At 47.7% G+C, this 27,501-nt stretch overlaps 1 protein-coding gene across 2 annotated transcripts in view; it reads right to left on the bottom strand.

The window, feature by feature from the left end:
* Positions 1-359: 359 nt before the first annotated feature.
* hk2 (hexokinase 2) overlaps positions 360-27,501 on the bottom strand; it is a 37,015-nt gene continuing 9,873 nt past the window's right edge. For both annotated transcript variants that reach the window (XM_030357632.1, XM_030357631.1), the window contains 12 exons: positions 27,062-27,245; positions 14,505-14,666; positions 12,926-13,159; positions 11,131-11,435; positions 9,406-9,554; positions 8,289-8,408; positions 8,042-8,137; positions 7,447-7,546; positions 5,875-6,058; positions 4,294-4,449; positions 1,747-1,983; positions 360-735 (listed from right to left, as the gene is read on the bottom strand). In XM_030357632.1, coding sequence (XP_030213492.1) covers positions 591-735; positions 1,747-1,983; positions 4,294-4,449; positions 5,875-6,058; positions 7,447-7,546; positions 8,042-8,137; positions 8,289-8,408; positions 9,406-9,554; positions 11,131-11,435; positions 12,926-13,159; positions 14,505-14,666; positions 27,062-27,245 — 2,072 coding nt within the window. In that variant the 3' untranslated portion in view covers positions 360-590. The remainder of the gene's footprint in view (positions 736-1,746; positions 1,984-4,293; positions 4,450-5,874; positions 6,059-7,446; positions 7,547-8,041; positions 8,138-8,288; positions 8,409-9,405; positions 9,555-11,130; positions 11,436-12,925; positions 13,160-14,504; positions 14,667-27,061; positions 27,246-27,501) is intronic.

The following is a 27,501-nucleotide window of genomic DNA, read 5'->3' on the forward strand; positions in this document are numbered from 1 at the left end:
TAGGCTACTTCAGTTGATAAGGTAGAATATAATAGGGATGGCAACTATGAAATAAACTGTTCCATTTGACAACATCAGAGGAACGAAAGAATAATATCAAATCAAGCTGTTGTTATCTAGCCGAACTCTGCGTGCGTCTCAGACACAAAAGGCATTACTCTAAACCTATTCATTACAGAAATTGTACATATTTGGGATGCATAACATATTGTATATCATACTGTTAGTTATATTTCCCATTGGTGATATTCTGACAGATTTTCCCTTCTAGCGTTAGGTCCTCTAAGTCCAGTTCTATCTGGCGAGGCAGGGTTTGGACGGCGGTTCCAAAACCGCCTTGTAGCATTAAATCTTGGGTCTTTGCCTCGCCCCACGGATGGGAGCTCTCATCTTTTAATCTTACACATTTGGTTACTCGCATCCAATGTCCTGTGAGTGGTTTCTCGCATGGTTAGGTTAGATCCATACATACAGACCAGACACACACGGTTTGAGATGAACCACGTCCGTACTAAATATAACCGTCCCACAGAGCTGTTCTCTCTGCGTCTACCCTGGGGGGGAGGGGGAGGTGGGCAGGGGGTTGGTGTTCAGTGCTTTGCGGCGTCCCTCATTCTGCATGCGACGGCGGTAATCAGCGCTGCGCCTTTCCCGCTGCCGTCCTCCGACTGCAGGAAGCTCACCTCGCAGCCGGGAGCCAGGTCCAGCACCGTCTCTCGCAGGATCCCAGAGAAACTAGAGGGAGAGAGGAAGAGAGGAAGAGAGGAAGAGAGGGAGGGGGAGGGGGAGGGGGAGGGGGAGGGGGAGGGGGAGGGGGAGAGGGAGAGAGAGAGGGGGAGATATTTAGGGTAAAAGATGCCTTTACAATGTACCCCATCTCTAGTGGTGGATTCTATTATTGGTAACATCACCCATTACTGGAGAAACATGCCTTGCATGGTGCCTTGCATTCACTACTAAAAAGCGGTTTTCGATTCTTAACTCAACTCGCTCAACTACCTCAGTTGGACGCCTGGACAATCATCACTAAGAGCAAGCCATTACAGGCTAAAAACAGACATGAGCAGTCGGGCTCTGAACCGCCAGAAGCAAAGATTATACTGTTGTACAAATTAGGACATCTTGTTTGTGCCCATTTGAAAAGTGTCAGGAAATGCATGAATGTGAGGCCAACCTGCATCGGTTGAAATTTCATTCCTACCGTTTCCTACCGCACAAAATAAAATTTCAATGTAGATTTTGATAGGTTTATATTTTGCATACTCTACATTTGTGTGTATGTGGGAGTTTAAATACTTAGAAAGTATGAATAGTAAGCCTAGGTAAGGCAAAATGACCGGTGTTCTTGGTGGTAGTATTGTTAGTGGTGATGTGGTGTTGACGTTGGAAGTTATGCTTATGATGATGGTGGTGTTGGTGGTGCTAATGAGGCAAATACAACATTTTATGTTGTACGTCCTTGCACTTAAAAACAGCACTTAGCATTGTGTAGCATCTTATCCTAGCTATCTTTGATGCATTCGGACAATGGCTTTACCCAACAATTGTAAGTGCTTGGCACTTGGTTCTCTGAACATCCTTGCTGTATCGACAGCAATATATTGTGTCCTTTTCTACTGACAAATGTACTAATTGTAAGTCGCTTTGGATAAAAGCGGCTGCTAAACGCCCTAAATGTAATTTAAAGGAAATTGACAACGCTAGCGGCACTGCCCTCGGGGGGGCGGCGGGGGCGGAGCTCCTTACTGGGGGTGCAGTTTGTACAGCGTGCCGTCCACCCCCACGGTGATGCGCAGGTGCTCCAGGCCGCGGTTGCGCCGCACCTTGTCCACCACGGCGGCCAGGCCAGCGCCACAGAGCTGGGCGGCCCGCCGGGACACCACGCCGCACACCTCCTTCACCAGGATGCTGTCGTCGCACGTGGAGCTGGTCAGGCCCAGGTGCTGCAGGATGGAGCGCACCTGCCGCAGGGCCAGCCGGTCACTGGGACCACCACCAATCAGAGGGCGGGAGCGCCGGAGGGGGGGCAGGACGTTGGCAGGGAGAGAGGGAAGAAACCATGAGAAGTCGTACGTAGGGGGGGGAGATGATGAAGAATTACATTCAGGGAATTAAATTGTGTTTGTTTGATTTGGGTTTAATTTATGTGGTGTGGCTGAAAACTGGCCTGTTGATCTCAATAAAACCAATGCCGGCTATCTCACGAAATCTATAACAGTAAATACACACAAGGGTCATGTACAACAAGAACAAAAGTGGAATAACTAGCAACACCCACCGGCCTCAAAGTTTATAATAATGCATACCACGGCCAGAATTTTCTAGAGGTGAGAGGAGTGCATAAACGCAGCTAGAGTCTCACTGCGCTAAACAAATGCACAGCATCCAACAACTCTCATCAGCTGGCGAGCGTTCTGTGAGGAAATGACAAATGATCTCTGCGCGCGCAAAACAGCCTCTCGCGCGCGCAAATTACCTCAGCGCGCGCAAAACAGCCTCTCGCGCGTGCAAATTACCTCAGCGTGCGCAAAACCTCTCGCGAAAGATGTTTTTACGCTCTCGCTCAAATTTAATTTTGGCACTATGGGGGAGGGAACCAAGGCAGGGCGGGCTTTCCTATGATTGGCCGTTTCTGAAGCGCGATATTTGATTGACAGCCCTCCGCAGCCCTCCTATCATTCAATTCTGAATTGTACAGTAAATGGCTGAAACGATAGTTACTTATTGTAACTCTAGATTCTATGAGTATAGGCGCAGCCTTTTAAGGCTATCGCTATTGGGTTATCCCTAGGCGTGAGCCGTAGCACTGAAAAATTTGTAATCCCCGACCAACAGCGTGGGCCTCAATTACGTCCGCGTGTAATCAGCAGACGACGGACCCCGAGCCGATCTGGTAGCCGAGCCAATATGGCACTTACACCGGCGGACGTTCTGCTCCCAATCAACAGCTTTTCTTCAGCTATTTAAAGGACAATGAGGCCGACGCTTAAAAGACTGCGCTGTACTCATAGAATCTGGAGTTACAATACGTAACTATCGTTTCAGCCATTTACTGTACAATTCAGAATTGAATGAGAGGAGGGTTGAGGGCTGTCAATCAAATATCGCGCTTCAGAAACGGCTAATCATAGGAAAGCCCGCCCTGCCTTGGTTCCCTCCCCCATAGTGCCAAAATTAAATTCGCACTTATATCAATTATGGCATTAATGTGTCGCCATATGTAGCAACATATGAACATTGACTATGAAGAAAAATTACAAAAAGGTGCACTCTCTTTTCTAATTCTAATTATAAGGCGTCGTGGAAATATCAATCATAACTATAAATATACAATCATATACAAATTATATTAACCTTGTTTATATAATTATTATGCACATTAGAAGGAACTGTATACATTCTCCCTGTACCTTAAAACGCATCCCTTCCTCTCTTTTAACTGAGAGAGGTTAAGGTAATTCGGATTTGAGTTCCCACTGGAGCCAGTGAGTCTGGCTCCAGTAAACTTGTTTACAGCCATGTCTTACAGACATGCAGACATGTCCAATTTCCACCTATTGTATTACAAATTTACTTGGCCTAAGGTCACTCCCACTCCCTACCCACAATGAAAACGTTTCCCTATAAGAATCTTGTTTATCTATTGTCTCACATGTATCCTTGGTAATTTTGCTGCCAGTACTTTTCCCATGATTATGCTTTAAGATTAAATCAAATATTTCGCTGTCCGACGTGTCCTCGAGAGAAGTTTCTCTTTATCAGAAGGATATAAATAAACGGAAAGTTACAGGCTAAAACACTTTGACCTTGTGAATACGTGCTTATTGATTATGTACAACGCAAACACGGTCCCATTTTACAGTACTACGCTTTGCCATGGCTGAACCTGATTACTGTAGGCGTTAAAGGTCTTGCAGATATATTGCAGCAGTATGTCCCATAAGTTACCAATTAAAACTGCTGTTGCATCGACCATTATTATTAGATATAACAACAACTCATTGGTTCTGTCTCCTTCATTATTCTACAAATAAAGAATTGGAATCTGCCTACACAAAGAAATTATTTGGTAAGAGTGTACACACATAGCTGAACACAATCTCAAAGTGATTAAGCCTGTATTAATTATTTTAGTACAAATTACCAGCGGCAGGATAGTAAACTATGTAAACCCTAGCCCTCTAGAGAGGCCCAATGTCTGAATGTCCAGTTACCTTAGACAAATCGATAATAAAGATGGAATAGTTTTAATATTGAGCTCTTGTCCACGTAACCAACCCTAAAGAGGCTCACCTCTCGATCTGGGACAGGAACTTGGTCTCGAAGATGCCCCGTGTCTTCAGCCTCTCAGTAGGCTTGCCGCAGAACAGCAGGCCCTTGGCGGTGAACTCCAGCAGCACGTTCCGCACAATCTCACCCAGGTACATGCCACTGATCATCTTCTCATACCTGAGAGAGAGACAGAGAGAGGGCAGAGAAGCAGAGAGACAGAGAGAGAGGGGCAGAGAGGCAAAGAGACATAGGCAGAGAGACAGAGAGGGGCAGAGAGACAGAGGGGCAGAGAGCCAAAGAGAAAGAGCGAGAGGCAGGGAGAGAGAGAGAGAGAGGGGCAGAGACAGAGAGAGGCAGAGCGAGAGGGGCAGAGAGGCAGAGAGAGGCAGAGAGAGGGGCAGATAGACAGAGAGGCAGAGAGAGAGGGGCAGAGACAGAGAGAGGGGCAGAGAGACAGAGAGACGGGCGAAGAGGCAGAGAGACAGAGAGGCGGAGAGAGAGGCAGAGAGAGAGGGGCAGAGACAGAGAGAGGGGCAGAGAGACAGAGAGAGGGGCAGAGAGACAGAGAGACGGGCGAAGAGACAGAGAGAAGCAGAGAGACGGGCAGAGAGAGGCAGACAGAGTGAGGGGTCAACAGGCAGAGAGGCAAATAGAGTTACAGAAAGAGAGGGGGGAACATGACAAAGTAATAGTAAAAAAATATATATATATTATAATCAGATTCTAGTTGGAACTTTGAAAATAGCGACTAGTGTCGGAAACCAAGTCCTTTTTGTATTGTGTGACTAGTTTGTCTAGTCACAATAATAGATGCCCTACACGTGAAAGAGCTCCAATGCAAAGACATGCATCCTTTCTTCTTGATAAGGACAACTGCTCCTGCAAAGCACAAGAAATAGAATGTGTTCTGATGTCATCGCCGACCCTTGAGTACTCCATGTACTCTTGAGAACACGCACATTGTAGCAGACAAGATGGCTGATTGCGTTCCCCGCGCTTCAGCATAGATCCAAATGGATTGGGTTCTCTTTCCTTGCTTTTTCCCTGCTGTTGACAATATTTTGAGGTAAGTGAGATATGACGTCTTTACTCCATAAGTGCACCAGCAAAATGTTATTTTGCTATAGAAGAAAAACAAATGGTAGGATGGTATTGCGAATAGCCTTAGTGCCTCTGTTCCATGAGAAGCAAATTAGTGTGCAGGAAGCGTAACGTGTAGGAAGCAGAAAGCGACAAGGTAGGATCATAGGTGACATAATAGAAAGTACATACAAAGTACATTCCATTGCTTAGAACAGAGGCAACAGTACTAGGAAACCCAGACAAATCCTAGAAATAGCATGAGACCAATTAAATTGGTCCCTGCTGTAGAAAGAGCTCCAATGCAAAGACATACATCCTTTCTTGTTGATCCTTTCTTCTCTCTGAGTGCACATCCCGGAGGCGATGTGCACCTGCACCTGGTGGTATAATGTCACCTTTAAATTCCACGAGGTGGTGTGACTGAGCCCCTCCCCCCACTCTGGGGGGATTGAAGTGCACCGTCTCATATTCAAAACCCATGGCGTAGGAAACTCTGGCCCTCGGCCCTCCATCCTGTACCTTTGTTTCCCGGGGTTGTTGGAGCTCTCGTCCACGACGCGGTCGAACTCGGCGCACAGTTCGTCCAGCTCCCCGCCGTCCCCGAACGCCCCCCACTCCATGTTGACGCACATGCGGCCCTCGTCCTCCTCCACCAGCTCCACGTTCCGCACCTCCTCCATGTAGCAGGCGTTGGTGCCCGTGCCTGGTACCACAGGAGAAGGATACAGTGTCGTATGTATCTCCAGCGGAAAATGTGGCTTCCAACCACAAGGGGGTCCGGGCTTAACCCTAAAGGCTCAGTTATGGTTCCACGTCGACGCAACGCGATGACCATTCAGACGCTTCGGTACAGTCGTGAACCTGACCAATCACAGCCCTTGCTGCTGCGTCGCAAGGTTAACATTTTTGGGAGGCGCACGTCAGGCCCTTGCGGTTAACGCATGGAGTTTCCGAAAGGACGTAACGGCTCCGTAAACACCCTTGTGTTTCGTAGACGTGGAAGCATAACTAAGCCTTAAGTGCCCAGTATACTGACAACAAAAGTGGACCCTCTCATTCGACCGTGATATTCATTGGAAATCAATAGAAGATGTGATCAGTAGCATATATACAGTCGTAAGCAGTGGGCTATTTAATAGTGTGCAGCCAAGGCCGCCTGTCTGTGGAGCCCTGTTGAAAGAGACTAACGAACGTGTAGTTCATCTCAGGGCCTAAAGGAGAATCCTGATCGTAACATTCCATGCTCGTTATTAGTGTCTGATGAGTGTCTGACAGCAAACAGGGCTACTTTAATGAGTTTTCTCCAAAAGTGCAATCATACAAACCAAGAAATGTAAAAAAAAACAGCCTAGGGGCTGTCTGATAATTAAAAAGAACGGACTGAATTTGATAAGGCTGATTCATTTTAAAGGACAAAAACAAAAAGTTAGAAAAAGGGCAAGATGGTAATTCCCTCAGAAATCTTTTCTTTGGGGAGGCATTTGACTCAGGAGGTAGAGCAGGTTGGCTGGTAACCTGAAGGTTGCTAGCGCGACACCCGGCTCCTCCTAGCCTGAGAGTGTAGAGGTGTCACTGAGAAAGACACAGAACACATGCTGGCTGTCGCCTTGCGCGTTTGACGTCGCCATTGGTGTGTGATTAGTGCCCCGGAGACATTTAACTCTGGCATTGTGTTTTTTATCTCTCAAGCATTTATGGTTATTTTTGTTTGCATTACAGTTTTAGAAATTATATCAGATGAGAACAATTAGGACATAAACACTCCATCTTCCTCCTGGAGCTTTGATGTGACAATCTATCTTCAATAAGTTAGTTATCGGCTTTTAGACAGGGCCGAATAATAATATCCCTCATGATTGGTGAAAATGATAGCTACATTATTATCTTCCTTTTTTTATTCACTCAAGTCTTGTACTTGCAGGTCGTAACGGCCAATTCATGTGCAAAGCTGATGTGGTGTGCCCTTATTTCCATCCGCTGTTCTTAGGATAATATAATTGACTGCAGGCATCACAGCAGGTGGCCTCTGCCCTGGATCGCGTGCTTATTATCACCCTCTACACTCGGCATGGCGCACCGTTGGCCGCTCACCTACGATGAGGCCCACCTCACACAGGGGGTCCTCGTAGCCGCAGGTCATCATGGTGCCAACGGTGTCGTTGACCAGCGCCACCACGTCCAGGTCAAACTTCTGTGGGCCGGGACACGAGGAAAGGCGAGTAAGATAGATGGATGGATAAATAGATAGGAACATTATTAATCCCCCGGGAAGGTTCCCTCAGGAGATTGAATGCAAAAAAAATATATATATGCAGGGAAATAATGATGTACAAAGAAGGATACTATACATGACAATAATTAAGCGAGGGACTGCTTATGCGGTGCATAAGAACAGTGTGAGAAAACAGTATAACAAACAGCCAAGCTGTGGTTGATATGCATTGTTATGTTATGTAGTGGGTGTAGTGTTATGGGCGGGAGGTACACTTTCTAATTGGTAGCACGGTTGCTCCCAGCTACAATTGTTTTTTTGGATAAATGAGGTAGCCCAAGTTGAACCATAATGTAAAAATTATTCACCACCACCACATTAGCGGCAGCCTTCCATGTTCTTTATGAAAAGGGCCAGAGCGAATAAAACATTCCGAAGAATCTTCCAAGGCAATACGTGAAGCTGTGAGCAGACCTCTTTACGTCGAATGGCGTCTTTCAGCAGGGTGACCACGTCCTCCCCCTCACAGCCCGTCGCCTTGAATCCCTTTGTCCATCTCAGAAGGATTCCCTTAGTGTGTTGGACAGAGACGCTGAGATTAGATGACGGGGTAGTGTGTGTAGTATTGTAGTGTTTGGCCTTCATGGTTGCAACAATATAATCAAAGAAAGAATGCATGATGGGGTCAACATCCACCAGGGTGGATGATCGGGTGCATCACCTGGTCAAGTTGTCTTTGTTGACAGGGGAAGGAGAAGGTGAAACCCAGGGGAAGGACAGCCCCTTTCATTCCCATGTACTCCAAGAAGTCCGCAATGCACTGGACGATATGGTCGAAGAGCTAGGACGACAAATACAGATGAGCACACGCACGCACGCACGCACACACACACACACACTCTCTCGATTCATGTTAGGAAGTAACCCATTTCATAAATGATAAATGTTTGATATATTTGTTTATTTAATCTATTTATTTTCTATTTTTTGTAAATATGCATTATGTAAATATTAGAGCTGTCAAGCGATTAAAATATTTAATCGTGATTAATCGCATTAATGTCATAGTTAACTCTAATTAATCGCGATTAATCGCAAATTCTTTTTCTATGCTAAATATCCCTTGATTTTTTTGTCACATAATTCTTCTCATTTTAATTCTCTTATCAACATGGTGAAGTGCATCGGCTTGCCTTGTGCAAATGATTTTTTATTGATAACAACATTGGCATATACACTGATCAAAACAGGACGATACAAAAAAAGAGCCTATAGTGCAATTAAACGACTGCTTTGAACAAATGTCATTTGAACATAGCAGTCAGGCTACTGCTTCTTTGTTTTGAGCCAAAGAAAAAAAAAAAAAAAAAAAAAAAATTTTTTTTTTTTATAAAGTAATTGCGTTATTCGCGCGATAATTTTTTTAACGCCGTTAAATTTGGTTTGCGTTAACGCCGTTAATAACGCGTTTAACTGACAGCTCTAGTAAATATGTATGTTTAGGGAGAAAGATAAATTAGGTAGTTAATTGAGTAGTGAGGAAGGGGTAGGTTTAAATAAGCATATGCTTCATCCCACTCCTATTCGGACATAATTTGACTATTTCTATTGTTGTTTTGACTATTGTCATTGGTTTTGTTTGTTTGTCAGTTTATATACTCGAACATGTTCGAAATAAAAAAGCAAAACTAAACTAACCCCATCAACAAAGCTTTAGTCATGCTCATTCCCTCAAAGGAAATCCTCTCATCAGTCACAACGTCGATCGTTCCCCCACACAAAACACCCGGCCCTCTCGTTGCTCAGAATCCCCCCCCCAGAGGGCCGAGCAGGCGTACCTCCTCCCCGGTGCCCTGCATGGTCTCCTGCGGGATGCTGTAGATCTTGTTGTGCATCTCCACGCTGCGCTTCTTCCCACTCCGTACGCGCACCAGGAGCACTCGGAAGTTCGTCCCCCCAAGGTCAAGAGCCAGGAAGTCACCGTGTTCTAGTGAGAACACACACACACACACACACACACACACACACACACACACACACACACACACACACACACACACACACACACACACACACACATTATGGATTCTAAATGACTTCCGTCATCAAGATCAATCTCCTTACATTCCTGTTGTTGGAGTCTGGACGGTGCGCTGTGATTATTGTTGACATCCCTCCAATTAGCAATCAGTCTTAGGCTTGTCAGAAGCTATAGCTGCGTGTGCCCAGCGCATTAAATTAGCATCTCCGGACTCCTTCCTTGGTGATATCAATGGACGATGCAGACTTAAAACACAAGCAACGCATCAACAGTAGGTGAAATGCACCACCAGAGCTTCTAAATCGATCAACCTCTGTTAAGAGAACCTCAGGAAAACATATAAAACCACCTCTTAGCACAGCATACCATCAAGTGATGCATCTTATCCCTGCTTACTGAGCTCAATTACAGAGAGACTGCATCAGAAAAACCAAGCGTGAACATCGAGTTTAACCCCAGCTCCATCAGACTACACAACTTCTTGGTTGTTTTAGTAGTTTAAATGTTTTTCAACCTCTTAGTGGACCACATTTAGATACAGACTTGGACTCTTTTTATGTTGTCTTTTGCAAATGTCCAAATGCAATATAAATCGTACCATGTAAACCAAGTTCAAGGAAAAATATAAATTGTAATTTAATTTAATCTTTAAGGTCGGTGCATTGTATCTTAACATTTCTCTTCAATTCTTAATAGATCAAAATTCTAATTTTCAGAAATTAGCAGCAAAGTATACATGAGGTAGAAAATTGTTTCCAGTTTAGGCAAATTTATACACTTTAAATATAAATACCTGGATTAACAACCATTGATTGGCAGCATGCCATTCAAAGAGCCAAAGTGTCACTGATACCATGGCCGCATCCTAAATTCGCCCTTAGGCAAGTGAACCGTTGCAAGTAAGAAAGCTTATTAAAAGTGTAATGAGTTGTTTCTACGCAACAGCGTTGAGAGTTATAAAACACAACACACACACACATACAGGGAATCTGAAATCAATAAAGGAGCTGGAGAAAGAAGATGGGACTTCAACCCTGGCACAGATTCACTTGGGCGCATTAAACTATACAGTGACAAGGTAGTTAATCAATACTCTTTGCAGGTTTAAACCGAATTGAAATCAATGAAGAGAAAAATAAAAATCTATATTGCCAAGCATCTTTGTCTATGTTCCAAAGGATCATAGACATATGTTTTGCTGCACACAGTTTACTACTCCTCAACCATTGCAGAGATACTGTAAAGACAACTGGGAATATGGAATATATCTCAGACAAAATGCTCAAAACAAAAAAAAGATAATGAACTGATAATTCTACCAACGTTGTCTTTCTGAATCCTACAGCTCCCAAGTATTCGATCCAGCAGTTTAGGTACTAGGTCGTTTTTCTTAGCAGCTGCTGCCTGTCTGCCTGTCTGCTTAAGCAGACATACTGAAGAAAGCCTGAAGGCATGAAGCACCTTTTCAGCTGCTTCATGCCTTTCATGCCTTCATGCTTTCTTCAGATTCTTTCCAGCTCACCTGTGCCATCGGGCGTGGCCCGGACATAGGTGGGCAGCATCTTGAGGCTGGCCTGCTGGTGGGTCTCCTTGGCCAGGCCCTGCTCCATGGCCTCCTCCAGCCTCCTCTTCACCTCCAGCAGCTGCTCCCGGCCCAGCCGCAGGGGCTCCAGGATGCGCTGGCGCTCGGCGTGCTGCATGGCCAGCCGGTACGCCACCGCCGTCACCATGGCCGCGCCCTTGCCGCTGCCGTCCCCCGAGCTCAGGAAGCGCACGTCGCAGTCGGGCGCCAGCCGCCGCACCATCTTGTGGAGCTTGCGGGCGAACCTGTGAGACGGAGGTGGAGGCGGGAGGTATGGGAGAAATTAACCACTACTTTTTATAACAACTATGAGTGTTATCAGGCCTATATATCAATTAGATGATGATCGGCAGTGTCTTTGTAAACCTCCCTCGGCTTCGTTGTTGCTTGTTCGCGGGTAACAATAAAGTCTCTTGTCATACGGCGCCCTGGTGGCTCACCGTGCAGAGCGCGTGCCATGTAGGCTCAGTCCTAAAACGCAGCGACCCGGGTTCGAGTCCTGCCCGTGGTCATTTGCTGCATGTCCTCCCCTCTATCTCCCATACCTTCCTCTCTATAATAAAGCACTAAAATGCTCAAATAAATCCCAAAAAAAAAGAAAAAAGCCTCTTGTCATACTTGATCCGGACTCCCCGATTCTTCAAGCCCTCTTATTTAGTTGAAGTGATAGAACTCGGTTATTTTCTACCACAGAGGCAGTCGGCTTCAACATCAATCCTAGTGGCTCGTCCACATCGGCACGCTATTGTCATAGCGAAGTCTTGAGCGCTACCAAGATAAAAGGAAACATTGAACGGAATCGACGGAGAGTGAGTCACAGAGTCACATTATGAAAGTCTGTTTACAGAGCGTGTCTATACACAGTATAGAAAGGAATGGATACACAACGAGGAAACAATACCTAGGAACAATCAGAAGGTCAACTCGCTGAAAAGAACATGGGCAATAACATGCTTTGAGTCGTACCGTCTTATCTTGCCTTGTGTGAGACGGCATATTATGTGCGCATTATTGCCTTCTGCCACTGACGGCCCACAGGAGATTTACAACACGCATTGTACATGATACTGAAGGATTACGGGATAACATTGCAATGTTCAGATGTCTACTTGTACGCCTTCTGTCGCTAGTTATATTATGGATATATTATAACATTGGTTCTCAAAGTGCGGCCCGCGGGTCAATGGCGGCCCGCAAAAACATTCCTGGTGGCCCGCATTGACAAACAGATGTAAGTAAAAAAAAATATATATATTTATTTTTTTATTATTATATCAATATTAAATTACACAAAAAATAAATAAATATAAAGAGAAAAGTTGACTCTCTCTAGCTTTCAATTAAATCCTGTTACATTTGTTAGTTTTAATCTGACTGTACATTACTTTGAAAGGATGAACCTCAGTTTCGTGATTTAGACCTCACTTGACCTCACTCCCAGAGGTCCAGGGTGCAATGTTTTTTTTCCCCACTGGGATGCTGACGGCGTTTCCCGCCTAATTCTTTTTCCTCTGGCGGCCCTCAGTCAAATTCTGGGTTCCTAAATTGGCCTTCAGCTGTCAAATCTTCGAGAACCCCTGTATTATGTGCTTTGAGGACATGTCGTTAAACAAATGCACAAAAAAAGGCACAACAGGCGTGAAGGCGGCCCCTCCCCTGGCGTTTCCCCCTGGGGCTCCCCGTTCTCAATGTGGGGGAGGGGGGGGGGGGGCAGGTGGGGGCACTGTATACTCACTGGGGGTGGTTCTTGTAGACGGAGCCGTCCACGCCGATGGTGGTGCGGAGCTTCTCAGCGGCCTTGTTGTCGCGGATCTGCCGCAGGACCGACACCAGCGAGGCGGCGCAGAGGTGGGCGGAGCGGGTGGACACCACCTGACACACCCGCTGGGTGGCCACGCAGTCCTCCGTGGACGGGCTCAGCCCCAGCCCCCGCAGGAGCGTCTCGGCGGCCAGCAGACCGGCGTTGTCCCTGGCAACCGGAGGAGAGGCACATTGAGTGTCGTGGAAACTAGGCGCTGAACGATTAATCGAATTCAAACCAACATTGCGATGTAGTAGAACGCGATTTGCAAATCACAAAGGCTGGGATTAAAAAAAAATACTGACTGGAGTTCAGTAAGTTTTGCATTTATTTAATAATATCATATTTATTATATTATAATATTATATATATTATCATAGTTGAATAAATATGTTATAGTATCAATTCATGAATCAATTCATCTCAACACATAGGCCTGGCCTAAAGGTAAGATCAGTTTATATGTTGAAATCTTCCAATGTTGTGTTGGTCACACTATAGAATAATTTATTGCTTGTTTAGTGAATAATACAGAGCGTTAGGAACTTAAAAAAAGACAAAATTGCATACTAAATTGCAATCGCAATATTGCTTGAAATAATTGCAATTTGATAATTTCCCCAAATCATTCAGCTCTAGTGGAAACTCTAAGAGGGTTCACACACGCTGACCTCCAACAGACGATAATCTGGATCGTCGAGTGGTGGTGGTTGGGGGCTCACTCCCAGCAGCAGGGTTCCAGGTTCGAACCCCGATATCTACAGGCCTCATGAAGCTATAGTGCAAGTACAGACAGGAAGATGACTGCCCTGTTCCGTTTTTTCCCTGCCTTCACACGCATCCTGAGATACATAATTATTTCCTTCAGTGTAATTACGGCTGCTCGCTTCTCTTCTGCGTCATTCAGCTGCTCCCTCATGTAAACTACCCCCCCTCCCCAATTCTGTTAAGCAATCTGAGGGACTATGAAAGGTGCTATATAAATCCAAGTTTATATTAAACCCACCTCCACCGTACAAAGAGGTTCATCATGCAGCCTACACTCAGAGCATCAGCAGCTCCAGTCCCATTCATGTCATCCTATCGCCATGTCAACCCAACTCGTCTTTCCTGATTTAACTTGAGCCATCATTCATTGATCACATGATCTGGGAAACATTGTCTCTTCCCAATCCATCCTCACAACTCTCCAAGAGCCATACCTCCACCTGTCTAATCCTCCCTAAACAAATCCTCCCATGTCTCAGGCTCCACCAGCCATCTCTCCCTCCTCCGGCCGCCACTCAATCCCCCATATCCCCTCCCGTCTCTCATCCACGGAGACCATTCTGTCTCCCACTCACACCCAGCTCCCATTTCTCCCCCTCCAATATCTCCTCCTGTGGAGTCCCGCCCCCACCCATACCGGTCTTTCCAACACTCATACCCCTCCTATATCCCCCTACTGTCTCTCCCCCACCTATACCCCCTACCGCCTCTCCCCTACCCCCCGTGCCCCCACCTACAGCCTCACCTGTCGTCTTCGATGGCAGAGACGTGGCCGGTGTTGAAGCTGCCCCTGGTCAGCAGGCCGGGGGTCACCTGACCCTGGAAGATCATCTGCTCTTTGGCCATGTTCACCAGGATGAGGCGAACCAACTCGCCCATGTAGAAGCCACTGATCATCTTCTCAAAGCTGCAGATGAGAGAGAGTGTGAGAAAGAGAGTTTTGTTCAGTGTCAATTATGAGGGCATTAAATGCCTGGTCAAATGTTATTTTTTATTTAATTTTTTAACGAAACTTAAACTTCTCATACATCTGTCCATTTAGGAAAAGTTACATTTCCTGCCTTAGTTCTGCATGTATAAAACCCAATCTGTTCCTGCTGTGCAAACTTTAAAATATGACACCACAGGTTGCTAATCAAGGATGGAAAGACTGCCAATTACAAAGCAGGTGTTTGACAGTTCTTTGCATATTGCATCTGCACTATTCACAAGTTGAATTCCAGACAGATTCAGAACAGACATGGAAGCAGACTGATTTGCTGGGATAATTAGACCACATTAGACATGCAGGCCTCATGCTCAACCCAGAAGGAAAATGTTGTAAATCAAATACACCAGATATGTCAGGCAGTGTGTGACACTGACTGACACAAAGTGAGTGATTTCAACAGTGTTGATTTGACATTGTGACTTGTAGAAAAAAAGTTCACCCCATTTTGTAACACAATCACACACGGCAGTATTACAAAAGGAGATTGTACATGGCTGCAATAGTATTCCTTCCTGGTCCTTTATTTACTAGGGGACAACACATGGTCCTTTATGTACTAGGGGACATCACCTGGTACTTTATATACAAGGGGACATCACCAGTCCCCTCTAAACTTATTTTCCCCCATCAAATCCTATTGATTGTTTATGCAGCAACCTCCAAACAAACCAAAAAGAATGACAACTCACTCTCTTCTCCTTCCATCCCTATGCACTGCTCTACCATTGATAAGTGCTGCATTTCACACACCTGTAATCAGCAGGCGAGATAATTCCCCAAACCAATCGAGGTAGCATCGTTCTGATTGATGAAAAATGAGCCAAGAGGTCTAAAACCTAAATTGGCTGATATAGAGGCAGGGGCAGTAAACTCAAAATCGGTATTCCCACAGCGCATCACACATTACATTAGCTGAGGGATGGCTTTGGTATTTCAAACAAATTAGACTCAAATAATAGCTCGTAATCTTGCCTGCAGCATATTTGCAGATCATAGCCGCAGTTCATCAAAGTGCCCAATGTGTCATTGATCACTGCGACATTGTCAATGTTAAAGTTCTTGGAATACACAGACAGATGCATGAATAGATTAGAATAGATCAATAGATTCCATTGTATGGCTATCCGGTGCTGTATGAGGCGGTGATTATAAAGTTACCTGTGACGCGCCATGGACAAGGAGTTGTATTTCAAACAAATAACATTCAAATAATGGCTCTGAATCTTACCTGCAGCATATTTTTAAAAGAGAATCGAGAAATAATTTGTAGTGTGGTGTAGTGTTTTTAAAGTGTTGAGGAGGCCCTTGTAAAATTACTATTTATTCTCATCTGCAAATGTTAGGCAGGCAAATAAAACCTTTGGTTTGCAGTTAAACTCGTAACCGGTGATTAACGGGGTCCGAGCAAAATGAAAAGTCAAGAACAAACTAATTTAAGATATATATGGAAGGGGAAGGTATATAAATATGACACATAATTATGAAGGAAAGATGTTGATGAAGATGTTCCCCTTAATGCCATATTGTGCCTCGGCTTTCAGGCGAGTGGGCTGCAGAGCAATGGCCGAATGTTATGTTCAGCTTGTTCATAATGCTCTAATCAGGATTCAAACTCTCAACCAAAGGCTCACCAGTACAAGGCATTATCCCATTGAGCCACTGACAAACCTGAACTGTAGCCTCATTCACATGGTCAAAATGTCGAATGATAAGCACACAACTATGGCGACACATTAGTGCCATGAAGCACTAATGTGATAAAACATGCATTCCGGCGTATTATATTATATCAACTGCGAGCGCGCAAATTATCTCTGCGCACGCACAAGATAATCTGAAGATTGACGGTGCCGTTAATGCTTCTTCATAATAGTTAACTACTTTAAGGGCACCGACAATCCAATACCCGAGTAGCCTGGCTAACGTCAGACCTCAACTCAATCTACATAGAGTGGCGAAGTCACGCCCCTCCATTGCTTCAGCAATGGACGCTTTGAACACCGCCCACTCCGGCTCAATGCCCCCAACCTCCACAGGAATGCCTGTTGGCCTATATTTCTCAAATGCAACTATTAAAAAAAAATCTGTTCGATAACTTTTGTGAGGCTTGGTCTAAATATTTTACGTGGCGCTTTTTTACAATGACTCCACCTTTGGGTGCAGTACCAAATTTGGGTTTATGGGTAGTGGGGGTTATTGGTGACCATACCTGAACATTTCAAGAGTTTTCGACTTACAGTATAGGCTGCAGTATGACTTTTACAGAATTTGGGGTGAAAACGAACGGAACAGAAACAATAGGGACCAAGCATCTTCGCTGCTCGGACCCCTAATAATAATGATAAATTCAATCTATATGCCGCCTTTCAAAACCAAAGGATGCTTTACAATATGGGCAGGAACATTGAAGACAAAGGAACTTTGTGAGTAAGAAAAAGTCTTAAGACCATTAAGTTTAATGTAACAGGTAGGTAGTGCATGCTTTGCATTAAGTCAGCATTACAGAATTATGTGTTCCAGGAATATGCATTTCCGCTGCGTTTCTAATCAGGACGTGTTCACTTTAAGACGCATGGTTCTAATCGGCCTATCGCGTGCCTCCAGGAAGTAATGAACGTCTAGCTGGTTCAGCGTTTTCTTCAAGTCTGTCTGTTTTATCCAGAACAATTTAGTCAAATCTGTCGGCGTCTTGTGCTTTACGTAGCATCGTTGGTATGTGTTCTATTTTGATTTCATTTGAAAGAGTTGGTCGCTATTTTGACATTATTGTGGAGTTTGTAAAGTTTGATGTATTACGGCTATACGAATGCCATGTTAAGTCACACGTGGGTCATTTGACGACGGTAATAGTTGTAATGTAATATAATAATGTAAATATTCTGGCTTAATAGTTTGAGATGAGCACAACAGATTTATTTTTTGTGTGTGTTGCAGTTTCACCTTTTCCCATGTGCTTCTTATAACCTGTGGAAGTGAGAAATACATCTGCAGAGTAGACATACCGAGGAGGGCACAAACATAATAAAAAATAAGATAAGGAGACAAACAAGAGTGTGTGTGTGTGTGTGTGTGTGTGTGGTTGGGGGGGGGGGGGGGTTACAGGCAGTCGGCAAGGTTGAAGGGGTGAGTTTTGAGAAGAGTATAAAAAGGTGGCCAGGGCTGTACCCCCATTTCCTGGTCCATTTTGAACCAGGGTACATCTCGTCAAGCCCCAACGAACAGTGCATACTTCCGCAATCCACCAGTGCTCAGCGGCCAAGCCTGGTATTGTAGCCGTTTAAGCGGGCTGTGGACGGGTCCCTCGATTCAAGGGGCCCAGAAGTAGATATCTCCGTTCACTCCAATACAAGTGGGGAACAGGAATGTGTCTCCGCAAAAAAATTCTGGATATCAATCAAAGGCTCATAATCTTTATACCATGTACTAATAAAATGTAAGTTTTCTCTTTTCAAAACGTTACCTCAAGCGTTTTATTAGCCGTTTTATTTATTTATTGCAGGAGAAGGACGGGTGAGCAGCTGAAAGGAGTCATAGTGAAACAAATGTTGTTTTGGCCCGGAATCTATGGAGTCAGTTTCCTGCCATAATTCAAACCTGAAAAAAAAAGTTTCAAAGGCTTGTAAGTCTGGGTTTGAAAACTCAACACCTTGTAAAAAAGGTTTTGCAACACTGAAAAAAGAGATTATAACCTGAAAAAAAATAAAAATAAAATTCAAACATCTGTAAACATGATCTTGTGTTCTATTTTATCTTCTTCATCATTTTCACTAACACATTTTCAAAGTTCAAACAATTTCACCAGCGCACTTGCAGAGTTTCAAATCTGGCACTGTTCTAACAGTGCATTTCATTGTTGCCCGGTTTTGAAACCTTGTAAATGGGATTCTGCAAACAGGTGTTCATACATTGAGAAATACGTTTTGAAAGGTTGAATATTTAGTTTTAAAAACTTGTAAAGGTGTACGTTTACGACATTGCAACGTATTTTTTCAAAACTGGCTTTTCAGCACTGACTTTTCAGAGATTTGACCACACAGGCGCAAGCTTTGAGTCACGTGAATATTGGCAGTGTTCTGACGCCACTCGTTTTGAAACTCCTGACAGTCGAATCTGAAAAAGAAAAAAATGTTCCTGGGGGCGGGACCATTTAGCTCTAAACATATTGGTTGCTCTCGGCTGACGTACATTCCAATCACATGTGCCGTTCAACGGGCTGTGCGTGATTGACAGTGCTCTGCCGATGACACGAATAACAAGCGACTTTCGCGGTTGATTTTGATTTCCATTTTCTGGAACCAGAAGCTGTGTTCGAAATCGTTCCCTATTCCCTATATAGTGTACATGATATAGTGCACTATATAGGGAATAGGGAACGAGAATTCGGACACTACGCCTAACATTTCTAAACGTCATTTGCGTCAGTAAATGCGCCTGGTATTTGTGTGACGTGATGCGCCGACATCATCTAAACAAACCGGGCTGGAGGTTGTATTGATGTTGAATGTTACATTTCCTTGTTCAAGTTTTTTTAAATTAATTTTGAATGTTAAATCCCAAATAAATTGTTGACATTTCTAAACACAAGCCGGAGACTCCATCATTAAATGCATTAGTTTTCGCGGTTATTCAGCTTCTTCTTCTCCCCTGGAAAAATACAACCGCATTGCATTGTGGTATACGGGAGTAACACGTAGGGAACATCGTATGTACCCTATTTTAAGTCCACTATATTGTGGACCACTGAGAATTCGAACACCCTACAAAGAGTCTCATCTCCATAGGACGCGACTAGCAAGGACGCGTCCTAGCAAGGCTGCAGCATTCACTTTGGGAAACAGCCATGGTTCCAGAAAATGGAAATCAAAATCAACCGCGAAAGTTGCTTGTTATTCGTGTCATCGGCAGAGCACTGTCAATCACGCACAGCCCGTTGAACGGCACATGTGATTGGAATGTACGTCAGCCGAGAGCAACCAATAGGTTTAGAGCTAAATGGTCCCGCCCCCAGGAACGTTTTTTTCTTTTTCAGATTCGACTGTCAGGAGTTTCAAAACGATAGTTATGTTATTATAACTCTAGTTCTATGATTGTAGGCGTAGCCGTCTAGGCTTCGCCTTATGGGCTTGTCCCGTGCGCGCGCCCGCGCGCGCTGAAAATTCAAACTATGCACCTATCAGCGTGGGCACCGCCCACATTTCCCACGGTATCGTGTCTATATAACGCGGTGTATACCGTCGCTCATCCTCCACGCTTTTCTTTCAGCATTTGGAGGGTACAGCAGGTGGGAAACTAGACGGCTACGCCTACAATCATAGAACTAGAGTTATAATAACATAACTATCGTTCTATTTCATGTAGGCTACGCCGTCTAGGCTTCGCCTTATGGGCTAAGGTGAAGCTGCGAGCGGAGCCCGATCAATGTACTCCTGCTGGACCCCAGTCAAAACGACCTAAGTCACCAGAGCACATTAAGACTCAAAAAGCCAAGGAAGTGTAAAACACAACAGCTTTATAAAAACTAATTCCTCCTAGATCAAGCAAGGCAATGATCAAGGGAGAAAAAAGTGAGTCTGTAAAGACTCCGGCTCTATTCCGTGCTTCATGGAACCCATGAAAAGGAAAAGAAAACCAGAGCAACACGGTTTCCATTAGGTCCGCTACCACCGGGGGCGGAGCTACGGAATTCGGCTCTTCAATAATGGGACTCTCTCGGCCGTTTCTTATTTGAAGAAAACGGCGGGAGTGCCTCACTGGTAAACAAAACCACCAGACAATTGGCGAGCCAATAGAAAACCCCCTAGCCTTGTTTTTCATTTGAAAAAAGGTGGGAGAGTAAGAGACTGGTAATCAAGACCAACTCGCCAGCCGGCGATAGGAAATCCAACCACGCCGCTTTAAAGAACATGTCTATATTCTTAAGCCGTAAAAGGGGTCCCGGACTCTAGCACAGAGTTGCCGAGTGAGCCCCTGGACATGTCTAACATGTAAAAACGGACAAAGGGGCCGGGGGAAGACCAAGACGCAGCCGCGCAGATGTCTTCCACCGAAACGCCCTTGAGTAGAGCCGTTGAAGCGGCCACGCTCCGTGTGGAGTGAGCTTTAACGCCCAACGGTGGCGCCAAGCCCTGCCGAGAGTAGGCTAGGCAAACACCCTCACATACCCAGCGAGAAAACCGCTGCTTAGAGAGAGCGCGGCCCCTGCTAGCGTCGCTATAACACACAAACAACTGTTGTGTGGAGCGGAACGCTGCCGAGCGATTCACGTACATAGCCAACGCCCGAACCGGGCACAGGAGATGCAACTCCGCCTCCGCCTCACTAGAATGAGGCGGGGGGTGAAAAGCCTTAAGCACAATATCCCTCGACCGAAAAGAACTATTAATGTTCTTCGGGAGGAACGCAGGATTAGGTCTGAGCAACGCGAAGGAGCTGTCCTCGTTTAGCAACAAGCAACTCGGGCTGACAGACAGAGCGGTTAGCTCACCGGCCCGCTTGGCAGAAACCAAGGCCAACAAGAGCGCCGTCTTGAATGACAGGGCATCCAAAGGGGCCTGGGAGAGAGGCTCGAAAGGATCCCTGGACAATCCGCGCAACACGGTGGGGAGATCCCAGCGTGGTGTAAGCACGCGTGAAACAGGCCTAACCCGTCTAGCCCCACTCAAGAATCTCTTGACCAGTGGATGGCTGAAGATCGGTCCACCATCACAGCCTGCATGGCCAGCCGAAACGGCTGCCGCATAGACCTTGATAGTGGAGAAGGCCAAACCTTTTTCCAATAAGTTTTGCAGAAACGAAAGCACGCTTCCCACCTCGCATTGAGATGGGACAGCGTGGTTCGTCTCACACCAATTAGAGAAGGCGCACCACTTCGCCGCATAGAGGGAAGAAGTAGAAGGCGCACGAGCACTCTGAATAGTGTTGATAACCGTCTCAGGCAAACCTTTGCCCTGCAGGATCAACCTCTCAGGAGCCAAACCAACAGCCGTCCCGAGACATCGGGCGGGTGGTGCACCGTCCCGTGGGCCTGTGAAAGCGCATCCGGCCTGAATGGTACTGGCCAAGGCGCCGACCGCGAGAGCGCGGCAAGCTCTGGAAACCACAGAGCTGCACGGTTCTCCGGGGCCACTAATATCAGGGACAGTCTCTCCTGTCTGACCCGTTCCAGAAGAGGAAGGATCAGCTGGAGCGGGGGAAAAACGCATACAAGAGAGTCCGCGGCCAAGGTGTGTGTGCCAACGCATCTACCCCCAACGGGGGAAGATCCCGAGGGCTGAGGGAGAACCACCACCTGCAGTGCGTGTTCTCCCGGGACGCGAAGAGGTCCACCTGCGCTGTCCCGAACCTCTGCCAGATCAGTCTGACAATGTCGGGATGTAACCGCCACTCGTCTCGGCGGGGACCGCCTCGAGACATGAGGTCCGCCCCAAAGTTCTGGGCGCCCGCGATATGCAGGGCTCTCAGACTGCGGAGATACTGATGAGCCCAAGGCCAGAGCTCGACCGCCTTTCGGTGGAGAGCAGGGGAGCGGACTCCCCCCTGTCTGTTGATGTACGCCGCCACCGACACGCTGTCTGTCCTGATCAGAACGTGGCGGCCGCGCACCAGGTGAAAGAAATGCAACAGCACTTTCCTCACAGCGTCGAGCTCCAACACATTTATGTGTGCTGTAGGGGGCGTGCGCCACTCGTCTCCGACCGAGTGAGAGAGGCACGTTCCTCCCCAACCCGTCAACGAGGCGTCCGTGAAGACCACTACGTAGGACGCCACCCTGCCCAGTGGAACACCCTTGAGAAGGGCGGAGGGTCCTTTCCAATATTCCAGGTCTGGCGACACCGAACGGGGGACGAGGAGCACCCTGAGCTTGTGTCGCCTGGGGTCCAACCGTTGGCGAGCAAACCACCGCTGGAGTCTGCGCATAAAAAGCAGACCCAGGGGGACCACGGGGTGGGCAGCTGCCATCAGCCCCAACAGGCGCATGGTGGACAGTGCGGTCACGTTTCTGCGAACGTGAAAACGGGAGAGCGCCGACAGGATGGCGTCTCGCCGAGGAGGCGAAAGCATCGCAGTCATGGTGGCTGAGTCTAGGCAAAGCCCCAAGTAGACTGTCTGCCGGCTGGGGAGCGGGGAGCTCTTCTCCCAGTTGATGGCAAAACCCAGGAAGGAGAGATGGTTTATCACCAACATGGTGTCCCTTCTCGCGGTCTCTTCTGAGTTGCTCAGAATAAGCAGATCGTCTAGGTAGAAGAGAATCCTCTTTCCCTGACGTCTGAGCGGTTCCAACGCCGTCTCCACACACTTCGAGAAGGTGCGCGGCGCCAGGGAATAGCCGAACGGCAGACACTGGTACTCGTACGCCATCCCCATAAAGGCAAAGCGGAGAAACTTCCTGTGCGCCTGCCGAACAGGGACGTGGAAGTAAGCATCCTTGAGATCCAGGGATGTGAACCAATCGTCCTCTCTCACACACCGGAACAATGCTCCGACCGTGAGCATTCTGAACTTCCTCGTGGCAACGAATCTGTTGAACACGCGAAGATCCAGAATAGGTCTCATTTCCCCTGACTTCTTGGAAACCAGGAAGTAGCGGGAATAAAAACCTAGGTGAGACTCGTGGGGGGGGAACGACAGTGATGGCCCCCTTTACCAAGAGACGTGCCACCTCTGCTGCCAGAGCCGTGCTCGCAGCCGGGTCCCGTAGCGTGGTCTCCACCAACCCCATAAAGGGTGGGGGACGACGCTTGAACTGTATGGGATGGCCCCATCTCAACGTGGTGTCCAACCACGATGGCAGAACGCACTGCTCTTGCCAACACGCATAGCGGTTGGAGAGAGGGCGAGCCGACAGCTGAGGAAGACCGTCCAGGAATAACCCGTATTCCTCTGCCCCTACCGCCTTCACACTGCGTGTGGACCAAGGGGGGCTTCCCACGAAAGGGAGGAGGCTCAGCGAGCGTAGGAGACGTACCACAACTAGCAGTTGTAAAAACAACGAGCTGTCTAGACGTCGCGCTCGTGCCCGCTGAACAGGGAGCGAGCCGTCCGGCCGCAGCACCTGTGCGCATGCGCTGTCCGCAGGCTGTAGCCACAGCGCGCGGACCCATCTCCTCACCTATAATGTGGGGAACCAGGAGACCGTGCAACGAGTCTCTGATCCGTCCACGAGGCTCCAAGGGACGCCGCTTCTTAGAAGCAGGTGAACCAGAGGCCATGTGAACACGCCGTCCGACCGCCACCCTACAGCCACCGGGCTGAGGGGGAAAGAGGCAACATGGAGGAGCGCACCACAAGCGTAGGGCGCAGGTGGCCTGGGGAATATCGCTCTTTAGGTACCATGTACTGCCGTTCGGCCGAACGGTCTTTACTCTTTTCTTTAATAGGGAAAGAAAAAGTAGGAGCAAGCGTCCGGAACTTCCCGGTCCGTGGCGCTGCTGCTCTCCCCGTGCGCGGCGGCTGCGGCTGCTGCACCGGGGCTGGAGTCGGAGGCGGCCCCATGGAACGCTGGGACCGGCCTAGACCCCGCTTCCTCTCAGCCTGCTGGAGGGAGGAGCCCGTGAGAATCGTCCCGAACCGGGAACGATCCTCACGGACTGACTGCTGGTGCGCGAGCACCTCGGAGAACCTGGGACCAAATAGGCCATCCGGCGCTAGTGGACCCTGGACGAGGCTGGCCCGCTCTCGTTCCGGCACCGCAGTGTGGGAGAGCCATATGACCCTTTGAATCATGGTAGCCCACGCCATATGCTGGCCGGCCGAAACGGCTATCGGCTGGCATAACTGGAGGATGGCGCAGGAAAAGCGGGAAACCGCCAGCCATCTCGCGGCTTCCTCCGGGCCGTAGGCCTCCCTGTCAGCCGACAAGGAGACCATGGCAGAGGAGAGCAGGGCGATGTTGTTGACCGCCGCCGCGGATTGAGAGGCACAAACGAACACCCTGTCCGTTAGGCCGACAATCTGCTTCTGGAGGCGGTCGGGGGGCAGCGGCTTTTCGTTAAGGAGCCATCCGGCGCCCGGACAGAGAAGCGCTGCCAGGGGAGGCTCCAGACGAGGGATCCCCCTCGCCTGAGCATCGGCCCACCCCTCCACGTTGGTGAAATCCGTGTAGGATCTTACCGGAGCCTTCAGGGTCGAAGGGTCCTCACCGGCAGCAATAAACAAGTGCTGCAAAGGCGGGAACAAGGGGCACTGGGTAACCCGCCGGGAAAAAGATGGGGTGCGAAAGCACTCGCCCTGCATATCGTCAGATACGGGGGCGAGAGGCGGGGCCGGCATGGGAATCCCTTTGATGGCCGCCGCCTCACCCATGATCTCCCGGAAGAGATCGGTCATCCGGCGCGGACCCTCGTGTTGTATGACGGTGGCGGTTGTAACCCGAGAGCGGGAAAAACCGGACGCCGAGTCGCCGAAGACGTCGTCCAGGGAGGCGTCGATGATGCCATCGTCGACGTCAGGTCCGAATAGGTCGATGGCGTCAGCCATTTCCACCGCAGGGGAAAAGAAGAGATGCCTGGAGAGGATCCCCTCTTCAGGCAGCTCCCGGCAGGCGACACAGGAGACGGGGGCCGCCATAGCAGCCGCGGCGTGGTCGGCGCCGAGGCACCAAAAGCACGCCAAGTGCCCGTCACCCGGTGCCAGGGAGGCGGGACAGGAGGCGCATAGGAGTCCTGAAAAGGACCTAGCTCTAGGAGCGCTCTCAGGTGGCCCTGAAAAGGGCCGTTTGTCCGCGGCCTCGCCCGAGCCGCTGCCACCGGCTTGGGAGATCCGTGTTGAAGTTCTCATCTTCTTAATAGTAGTTCTCAATTTCTCGCTGATAAGCACAAGTGCTGAAAGAAAAGGGAGGATGAGCGACGGTATACACCGCGTTATATAGACACGATACCGTGGGAAATGTGGGCGGTGCCCACGCTGATAGGTGCATAGTTTGAATTTTCAGCGCGCGCGGGCGCGCGCACGGGACAAGCCCATAAGGCGAAGCCTAGACGGCGTAGCCTACATGAAATAGAACGAGTGGCGTCAGAACACTGCCAATATTCACGTGACTCAAAGCTTGCGCCTGTGTGGTCAAATCTCTGAAAAGTCAGTGCTGAAAAGCCAGTTCTGAAAAAATACGTTGCAATGTCGTAAACGTACACCTTTACAAGTTTTTAAAACTAAATATTCAACCTTTCAAAACGTATTTCTCAATGTATGAACACCTGTTTGCAGAATCCCATTTACAAGGTTTCAAAACCGGGCAACAATGAAATACACTGTTAGAACAGTGCCAGATTTGAAACTCTGCAAATGCGCTGGTGAAATTGTTTGAACTTTGAAAATGTGTTGGTGAAAATGATGAAGAAGATAAAATCGAACACAAGATCATGTTTACAGATGTTTGAATTTTATTTTTATTTTTTTTCAGGTTATAATCTCTTTTTTCAGTGTTGCAAAACCTTTTTTACAAGGTGTTGAGTTTTCAAACCCAGACTTACAAGCCTTTGAAACTTTTTTTTTCAGGTTTGAATTATGGCAGGAAACTGACTCCATAGGAATCCGAGAGGGCTCAGTGCACGGCTCTGTCATGCCAAATTTGTACCGGCTGCCAAATTTGTACCGGGCGCGTCATCCATACGTAATCCATTCCAAACCTGCATGGCAGCAGATGATCGCGTCGTCCGTTGCCGGGCAGGTTTCAAAAAACATTCGCGCTCATGTTGCCAACGACGAAATAACATAATACAGTTAACGGATCGCTAGATAACACTTGTTTTTACTTTATGTTTGTATTGTATTTAATTGTTTAATCAAATTTAGCAAGTAAACTGAGTGTTTAAAGCAGGTCAAGGATGAAATAGCACAATACAGATAACGGATCGCTAGATAGAAGGTTCGCGAATGTTCGTCAACCATTCACGTCATTCGACGCGATCGCCCGTTGCCAGGCAACGGACGACGCGATCATCTGTTGCCAGGCAGGTTTGGAATGGATTACGTATAAATGACGCGCCCGGTACAAATTTGGCAGCCGGTACAAATTTGGCATGACGGCTCCGTTAACTTCTCGTGCCCGAGGTTTTTCCGAATGAAGTTGATGGATTTTAGGCACTCTGTTGACTTTTTAATCACTTAAAGTTGCCGAGGGATGTGTAGACAGACCTCTCGCTTATGATGCTACAATGCTAGACAACAAGAATATTTCTGCATCCGGCACGTCATGCACTAGGGCGTGGCTGGCTCCAATGAGGCGGAAGCAAGTCTCTCCTTGATGTTACCCTGAGCCATTGAGCAGTTTACTCACTCACTCACTCACCTCACTCACTCACACTAACACTTACAGCTGCCCTCCGGGGTTCAGGGAGCCGGCATCAATCTCGCGGTCGAACACGGTGCGCAGGTCGTCCAGTGCCCCGTCGTCCCCGAACGCCCCCCACTCCATGTTGACGCACATGCGGCCCTCGTCCTCGTCCACCAGCTCCATGTTCCGCACCTCCTCCATGTAGCAGGCGTTGGTGCCCGTGCCTGCCAGGGACGGGACCCACATACATCCCCCAATCAGCAGAGTCAATGGAAAGCCGGCCGGTTCCGTGACTCACCTCGCTTAAGGCTCAGTTACGGTTCCACGTCGACACAAGGCAATGACCACGCGGACGCTCCGACGCAATCGTGAACCTGTTTTGGTTCTGCATCGGGTTTTAGTGAGCTGACCAGTCATAGCCCTTGTCGAGGTTACAATTTGGAGGCACACGTCAGGCCCTTGCGGTGAATGCAAGGAGGG

This window comes from Gadus morhua, chromosome 6, assembly GCF_902167405.1.
Source record: "Gadus morhua chromosome 6, gadMor3.0, whole genome shotgun sequence".
Taxonomy (NCBI): Eukaryota; Metazoa; Chordata; class Actinopteri; order Gadiformes; family Gadidae; genus Gadus; species Gadus morhua.